The sequence below is a fragment of the Barbus barbus genome, assembly GCF_936440315.1.
Source record: "Barbus barbus genome assembly, chromosome: 40".
Lineage (NCBI taxonomy): Eukaryota > Metazoa > Chordata > Actinopteri > Cypriniformes > Cyprinidae > Barbus > Barbus barbus.
Genome location: NC_136718.1, coordinates 21623251 through 21632448, shown reverse-complemented (window position 1 = coordinate 21632448; position 9198 = coordinate 21623251). Strand labels below are relative to the sequence as shown.

At 34.5% G+C, this 9198-nt stretch overlaps 1 protein-coding gene across 1 annotated transcript; it reads left to right on the top strand.

Moving 5' to 3' along the window:
• Positions 1–2999: 2999 nt before the first annotated feature.
• Positions 3000–5593, top strand: camk2n1b (calcium/calmodulin-dependent protein kinase II inhibitor 1b). The gene is made up of 2 exons (XM_079400340.1): positions 3000–3461; positions 4507–5593. Exons 1-2 carry the CDS (start codon positions 3293–3295, stop codon positions 4575–4577), a joined length of 240 nt encoding a protein of 79 aa, XP_079256466.1. The 5' UTR covers positions 3000–3292; the 3' UTR covers positions 4578–5593.
• The last annotated feature ends 3605 nt before the right edge of the window (positions 5594–9198 follow it).

Sequence of the window (9198 nt, the reverse complement as noted above, 5' to 3'; positions counted from 1 at the left end):
GGATGTTTGTGATATGAATATATAAATGTGTAATATATATATATATATATAAGTGCAATAATGTATTGTGCCTGACTTATCAACCAGATAAAAAGCCATGGATCGACAGAACAAAAGGGAAATAAAAATCAGTAGACAATTGGCAACCAGTTGTCACACTAAAACTGTTCATATCGAGTGTGATGCAAATTGTCCAGAAATGTTTGCATATCAATGCTTTTTCTTCACTCAAAAGGTTGTGAGTTGTTTTTTTGCAGAGTAAACAGAAGATATATTGCCTATTAATTACTTAACTTTTTCAGTTTTCCACAGTTACATTTTTCATCTTTTTATTTTTTGTAATAAATATATTCGTCACGCTCCAATCACAAACAAGGAAGCCATTCACTTCCTTCAATGCAAAACACAAACCATCACTGAAATGTAGCAGTGCTCTCTCTCTCATGTAATGGAACAATTAAAACTAATAACAATTATATAAGATCATTTGAAAGTATAATGATGATAATAATAGTGATTTAGTTCATGATGAAAAAACTACTACGTACGCCATCATTCAAGTTTAGGGTTAGTAAGATTTTAAATAATAATAATTTTATTCAGCAGGGATGCATTAAAATAAAGAAAAGTAAACGATTAAGATTTAAAAAAAAAAAATTAATTACAAAAAAATTATATTTTAATTTTAAAAATATATCACGGTTTCAAAAAAGATATTATAGAGTAATTGTTTTTAACATTGATAATCATAATAAATGTTTTTGAGCAGCAATATCAGATATGAAATCTGAAGAATCACGTAACACCGAAGACTGGATTAATGATGCTGAAAATTCAGGAATAAATTATGCTTTAAAATATATTCAAATAGAAAACAGTTATTATAAATTGTAATAATATTTCACATTATTGCTGTTTACTGAATCAAATAAATGCAGTCTCGGTGCGAATGAGAGACTGAAAGACCCAGAATGTTGAATAGTAGTGTGAATATGGTGCTGGTCTATATACTGACAGCTATATAATTGCATTTTAAATATGTTCCAACTTTGTAGGAAATTGCTTCTTTTTGCTCTGCTTGTTTGTTGCTGCTATGTGGCTTTCGACAGCTTGAACATCTGGAAAATAAATATTTCAAAATGATGTATTTTGCCAGCTTGACTGGTGTAGGCAAGATGGTGCGAGACAGCAACCTGGTTTATGTTCCACCTCCGGACATACAGCACTTCCTCACTCTTTACTCCATCTTGAAGAAGCAGGAGAGTAACCTGTGGTTCTGGAGGCTCTTGAAGGCGATGTTCGTTCTGACCGTCTGCTCCATCTTCTGCTACATTCTGCACAGGAAATCAAGGAGAAGAGTTAGGAAGTTCAGACATATACAGGAGCTGTTCAGGATAATGCAGTCTGTCAGAGTTCAAACCAGTCTCATCTCTAAAGATATTAATTAGAAACTGCTGCTTATGAAGTGTTGGGGGATGTTATTTTCTTTTGCTTTGATATTAGCTATGTACATTTTACAAACAATATTATAAAACATGTAAACAATTAAAGAGCATGCACATTTCTCTAGTTTGCATTAATTGCATATGAAAACAGAGTACTACTGTATCTGACCAATAGATGGAGCTAAATACCTTTCTGTCTTTACCATCACACTTTAATCTTGGAGGATCACCATGGGTTGTTTAGTACTTAGATAACCATCAACATAATCCCTTAAACTATTAAAACCACCAGAAATCATATAAGCCACTAATGTTTTACTGTATGTCCAGATTGTAGTCTATAGCCATACAATAAATTAAAGCATATGAGTCTTATTATAGGACTACAATATAACAGAATAATATTATGAATATGACTTTGAATTTACATTAGTATTATAAAATGGTAGGTGATGTTCTTAATAAAAGAGTTACAGAAGAAATCAAGTTTTTTTTATTAAAGACTAAAAATGTTCCAGTAAAAACATAAACTGGTTTCCTGTATAGCTTATATGTACGTAAAAAACATACTTTGAATGTATAATTTGTCATTTTATTGTAAATGTTTTGGAAGGAAAATGCATTGATTTTAATAGATAAGATTTTAATATATTAATTCCTGTAATCCTGTAAAAACACATCATCATTGTGTTTTTATGCTAAAATTCTGGTGAACACAGCAGCCTTTTTTAATATTTCACAGTACATTACCTGACTATATGAGTTTTGCTTAAAGGCACAACTGTGATTAGATTATTTCAAGGAATAGTTCACCCAAAAGTAACAATTTTATGAAACTTTACTCAACCTCAGGCTATGATGTAGATGAGTTTGTTTCTTCATCGGAACAGATCTGGAGAAATTTAGAATTGCACCACTCGCTCACCAATCGATCCTCAGCAGTGAATGGGTGCCGTCAGAATGAGAGTCCAAACAGCTGATAAAACATCACAATAATCCACACCACTCCAGTCCATCGATTAACATCCTGTAAAGTGAAAAGCTGCGTATGTTCTGGCTAAAATACAAGCCCCCCTTCCATAACATTATTGTGATGTTTTTATCAGCTGTTTGGACTCTCATTCTGACGGCACCCATTCACTACAGAGGATCCATTTGTGAATTCTAAATTCTAAATTTCTCCAAATCTGCTCTGATGAGGAAACAAATTTGGATGGCCCTGCATGAGGGTGAGCAAGTGTTCATTTTTGGGTGAACAACCGTGGATTCGATCCCACAACCTAAACCCATGTCACCCGTATGCATGTTTTAAATGGTTACATACTCAAGAAAAAATTATGACACAACAGGAATCAACCCTAATTGTATTCAACCCCATATATTTCACCACTAAGCCACAGTACCCATGTGCAAAGACACAAATGATCTACTGGGTGGCAGTGATGGTAAATCACGAATCAACCCAAGTGGGATTCAAACCCACATCCTTTTGGACATCTTTAACCACTAAGCCACAGTACCCAAGTGTTGCAGGCAGCAGAGTGAGGTGGAGGAGGAGGAGGAGGAGGAGGAGAGGGGTGGAGTGACGTTTCTCTGCTCTCTGAGGATCCGTGTGTTTTTGCATCGCGCTCCTGTTTTGCATCTACATCAGTTTTTCCGAGGGACTCCTGCTAATCGCCTGTAAGTAACGACAGGAAAAGTGAAAGTGACTCCCGTAGTATGAAGGTAAAATACAGCTGCATCTGATCGTGACAGTCAGGTTCTCGCGCGCCATTCGTTTACTGAGCCCTCGCTCGTTAGTTATCGATTCTTCCCGTGTCTCGTCATCGATTATTGTGACCGGGATCATGTCAGAAGTGCTGCCTTACGAAGAGAGCATCTCTCATTATGGCGATGATGGGGATGAAGAGCAGATATCCCTCACCTGTCGTCTGCAGAACAACAGCAGTAACTTCTTCAGTTCTGGGCAGAACAAGCGAGCTCCGAAACTCGGACAGATCGGACGCAGTAAGAGAGGTGGGGAAAACCACGCATTTACGTTGTTTCGTTGGTGAAATAAAACTAGGAGTTGGTTTTCTAGTCTTAAAACATATAGCCTATTAATGTTGTCATATTCAGCAAACCAAAAAAAAAAAAAAAAAAATTAGTCGAACTGATGCCTTCTTTTCACTATTACCTTTGATATGATACCATTGGTTTAAATATGCAAATTTATGGTATCACGTGATGTTCACGTGTTACTTTTGCCTGCTCGTGAGTTCATATGAGTTTTCATCTCATGGCAAATTGTTTAGTTTTCTAGTTAAAAGAGGGCATAATTACAAATTAGTTGTATTTTTTTTAAACACATAAAAGTATAGACATATATATATATATATATATATATATATATATATATACACACACATAAGTAAAGTGTAATTACAAAATTACTTAACAAAATTATTTTTGAAGAATTGTCCAAAAAAACAAATACACAATATTTTTGTTAGAGGGGCTGAAATGTAACTCATTACCTACTGATAATGTGTGTGTGTGTGTGTGTGTATGTGTGTGTGTGTGTGTGTGTGTGTGTGTATGTGTGTGTGTGAACTAGCTTCAGGAACATTATCACTGAAATTTCACAGATTCGCTGCAGCAAAAATGTGTTTTTACTACATCATTGTTTTTTAGATATTTCCTTTTATTTTATTTGCTTTTTAAAATTTTACTTTACTTTCATCTTGTTTTTATTCCACAGATAAACAAACAAACAAATAATAAATAAATAAATAAACAAAGCTATGGGTTCTTAATCATTTTTAATCAACTTATAACTTTTTGCAGTTCAATTAAAAGTTTTTAAAATGTTAAATTATATTTAATATTAGTCCATCCAGTATTATCAGGCCATATCAAACAATATACAACAATTGCATTCTGTTTTCATCTATTTTTTATAATTGTTTATTTATTTATTTGATTATTTTTTTTGCAGTCTGCAAAGCCTGACTGTCAAATCTTGTCATCTCTTCAAGGGCATCACGTTTGACCCCAGTGCCCCTTGTGATTTCTCTTTCAGTTGTCATAGAAGACGACAGAATTGATGAAGTCCTTAACAACACGGCAGAGAAGTCATCAGCGGGAGTGTAACGCTCAAGGACGTTGTTAAAGCGGCAGGAAATCGTGGGTTCTGTGCATTCTGCATCGAAAGCACTTTGCAGTCCCTCTTAGAATGGGTTGAATTACACGGTGCGGCAGCAGGCGAGGAGAACGTACCTTCCTGCGGGCATCCAAATGGAGGAAGTCTGTCTGCTTTCTCTCTTTAAGGGCATGTTTCATATCCCTTCTTATAAAGTGACATCCTACACTGGACAAACAAGTCCTATGTTGTTTAATACATGTGGAGTTGGTCTGTAGTGGTCCAGATTCAGTTTATATTGTGAGAGGAATGCATTGATCTCACAAGCACAAATCTGACAACTTTCATTCTTTATTTTGCTGTGAGACTGAGCACTTGGTTTCCTCCGTATCTTTTTGTGCACAATGAAAGTGTTTTTCACTTTAAATATCCTAATTATGATCTCTTGGAGACATTTTTTGTTCTTATGCAGAGACGACAGACTGAGCAAATTATTTTTTTTTTATAGGATGAGAGAGGAAAGACTACTTTTTTTAAATCAATTTTTTCATGTTGCATATTGTAATTTTTTGATGTGGCTGCAAACTGCCTGCTTAGCCTGAGTTCAAAAGCTTATTTTTATATCAAAGAGCTATTTCTGAAAAGGAAAAAAATGCTTATTTGAGTTATAGTCGTAGCACTTTGAAACGTGGTTGTCACAACTCTCAGCTAAATGGATTTTAATGACTTCTGTGCCAAAATTTTGCAAAATATGCCAGTCGACTTGTGTTTCCGTTCACCCGAGTAATGTGAAGTTTTCCAGGCCTGCCTCTCATATATGTTTCAGGGCTTTTTTAACGGCTTTTTTTGCATGAGACAGGCACAAACGCCTCCTTCTGTGGCAGTGAATTACTTCTATATTTACAGTAATGTTGCTCTGAATGACAAACCTCAGACTCTTGAATATTGTGTATGTTGCACTTCTCTATACTGTTAAACAGGGCTATATTTGCAATGAAATGTATGACCAATAAAATGTGATTATATAACAGAACTCCACCACCCTCACTGTACGCTATGTGAATTTTCTTCCCTTTGTTGAAGATGAAGCTTCGGCCTTGATTTCCTCTTTTATCAATTATAAGGTGGAGCTTTTCTTATTAAAACAGGCCTGTTCGGATATAACAGTCTGAGTTGTCAGGTCAGAAACGAGGAATGCATTTCAGTTGTTTAACCCGAAGCATGTGCTTCAGTCTCTTAAAAGGTACATTCTATGTTCAATGCAAGTTAATAAATAAATCAGTATAAAATAGTTTAACAAATTAAATATTGACCCTAAAATGAGCAACAACAACAAAAAATATTTTGCAATAAAATTATATTAAAGCCAGGCACTGCACTAAAGTAGATGTTAAAATACACAGTTTCTAAAAATAACTTTGAGATTTAAACTGTTAGCATGAGTTTCAACTACTATCAGGATCATATACCTGGTGACCTGGTAAAGGATTCATGAAGCTCCACCTACAGGAATTACACATATATTTCATAACTAAATAAATAAAAAAAGGCACAATGCTTAAAAGATGATGATTATGATGATAATGAGCTTTACAGCTGAAATAAATCACGTTTTTGTACAGAAAAATTAGTGTGTACTACCATTTAAAAGTTTTTTTAAAGAAATTAATACTTTCATTCAGCAAGGACACATTCAATAGATCAAAAGTGACAGAATTCATAAATAGAATTCACCCTGAATAAAAATGCATCACAGTTTACACAAGAATAATAAGCAACTCAAAAATAATCAGTTTTATTGATAATAATTAGAAATAAGAAATTCATGAGCCACAAATCAGCATATTAGAAAAATTTCAGAAGGATCATGTGACACTGAAAACTGGCTTAATGACGAATAAAATAAATATAATAATTTAAATTGTAATACTGTTTTCACAACATTTACTGTACTTGTTATCAAATAAATGCAGCCTTGATGAGCATAAAAGAAGTCTTCTCCCAAACTTTTTAATGGTGATGAAAAATTTTTCATTTCCACTTTTAATCAATGGAAAAACATTCCTTATAGATTTTATAAATGTTTCCTAATTCCTACAGAAACATATTCAAATTCGACATTCAGATTTATCCTCACCACAAAGGCCAACCGATCAAACCTGCAGATTGTTTTCTCAGAACTGAGCTTATTGAGCCACTAAGTCTAGAATCTGTAGTTCTTCCCTATACCAGCTCATTAGGACCCCCCCGGATGAGCAGGTAATCAGGTGAGAGGAACGTCACAACACTTCATCTTCTCTTTACGCTTAAATGGCACCATTTGGACAACAAGAGAACTGGGTTTACTTACTCAATTACAACATTTCCACCCTATTTTCTCAAACGAAATGAAGCAGAGCTGCTCAAATAAACAGTTTATATAGAAAACATGAGGCTGCAGGGGAAATAGCGAAGAAATGAAGAAAGTAAAGTACTCGTGTCTTTGAGTTGCTTTGAAAAGTTGTGCGGTATTTGCTCTCTCTCCCACATTACTGAACTCTCTCTACAGCCAGGAGTGAGTTAACGCACTCAGAAAGCACTAGAACGACTTTACCAGTTCAGCTTTTTTTACATTCATTTTTATTTTAAATTGCTGAGTGCAAGAGGAGCAAGAATGTGATGTTCCTTCTCTCAACATGCCCTCATAACACTTATAACACATTATGCTGCTGAAATGATTTACTTGTAAACACATTTTGGTTTTCACTGAACAGCACCGAATAAATCAGTCTGAAAATCTGAGACAATGTGATACTTAGGTCTGTGAATATGTTGTTGTGCGTATTACAATTTCTTTCAAATGTAAGAGATTTAAATGGAAAAAGAATACAAGAAAGCCATAACAAAAATTATTTAATTGACAACCTTAGCATATATCGGGGGAAAAAGTGTAATTTTATTGTAAAATACATCTTTGGAAGTAAAAAAAAAGGATTTTCTCAATTTATGGTCAAATTAGATTAAAATAAAATTTTAAAATATTATTAAAATTATACAAATTATGTACATATTGTTAAAAGGACCTACTAATAATTTACAGCGAAAAGTGATGTGTCTGTGTGATGCATTACATTGGATTATTATTAGTAATTTATATTATCTATTATTTTAATAGGATTTTTTATTGTAAATATTTTCAAGCACAACAAATATTTAAAAGGAAGATTAAAAGTGTAGTTGTTCTTCAAAAGTAATTATAAATATAAAAAAAAATAAAAATAAATCTGTCATTATTTTATCTGTAATCTGTCCATGGTTAAAAAAAAATGTTTCTAGTATAGTAGGATTATTATTGATTCATCATGATTAATGACTAATTCAGTTTATTGTTATTATTATTATTATTATTATTATTATTATTATTGTCAGCAGCATTTTATTACATGTTTTATGTGAATAATTTCAAATACAATAAAGACTTAAAGAGGATTGAGTGGGAGAAGATTAAGAAGACAAGAACTGCAAAAATCTTAATTTTCTTTAATATTAAAAATATTAACTTTTTTTTTTTATATGTTATTATTTAGTCATACACTGATCAGGCATAACATTATGACCACTGACAGGTGAAGTGAATAACACTGATTATCTCTTCATCACGGCACCTGGGATATATTAGGTAGCAAGTGAATATTTTGTCCTCAGAGTTGATGTGTTAAGCAGGAAAAATGGGCAAGTGTAAGGAGTTTGACAAAGACCAAATTATGATGGCTAGACAACTGGGTCAGAACATCTCCACAACTGCAGCTCTTGTGGGGTGTTCTTGGTCTGCAGTGGTCTGTATCTATCAAAAGTGGTCCAAGGATGAACAGTGGTGAACCGGCGACTGGATCATGGGTGGCCAAGGCTCACTGATGCACATGGGGACCGAAGGCTGGCCTTTGTGGTCCGATCCTACAAACGAGCTACTATAGCTCAAATTGCTCAAGAAGTTAATGTTAGTTCTGATGGAAAGGTGTGTGTTTGTTGTGTATGTGGCTGCAGAGTCGCAGTCCAGTCAGGGTGACCAAGCACCAACAGTGGGCACGTGAGCATCAGAACTGGACCACAGAGCAAAGGAAGAAGGCATGAATCACGTTTTCTTTTACATCAAGTGGATGGCCGCGGGTGCATTTGCGTCGCTTACCTGGGGAACACATGGCACCAGGATGCACTATGGGAAGAAGACAAGGCAGTGGAGGCAGTGTGATGCTTTGGGCAATGTTCTGCTGGGAAACCTTAGGTCCTGCCATCAATGTGGATCTTACTTTGACATGTACCACCTACCTAAGCATTGTTGCAGACCATGTACACCCTTTCATGGATTTGGTATTCCCATGGTGGCTGTGGTCTCTTTCAGCAGGGTAATGCACCCTGCCACTCTGTCCATGTTAAAAAAAAAATATTCTTTATTATTTGGATTAATGACTAATTCAGTTTAATACTAGTCCACTACTAGTGAATCATATAAAAATCACATTTTCAAAATCAATCTTGGGGTGTCAACAAATACCATTAAAATGTCTTTAATTAAACAATTATATCTCACAGGCCTATTGAGGAACTACCAAAAATGAACACATTTGGGGACAAAAACAATAAAACTAAAGTGTT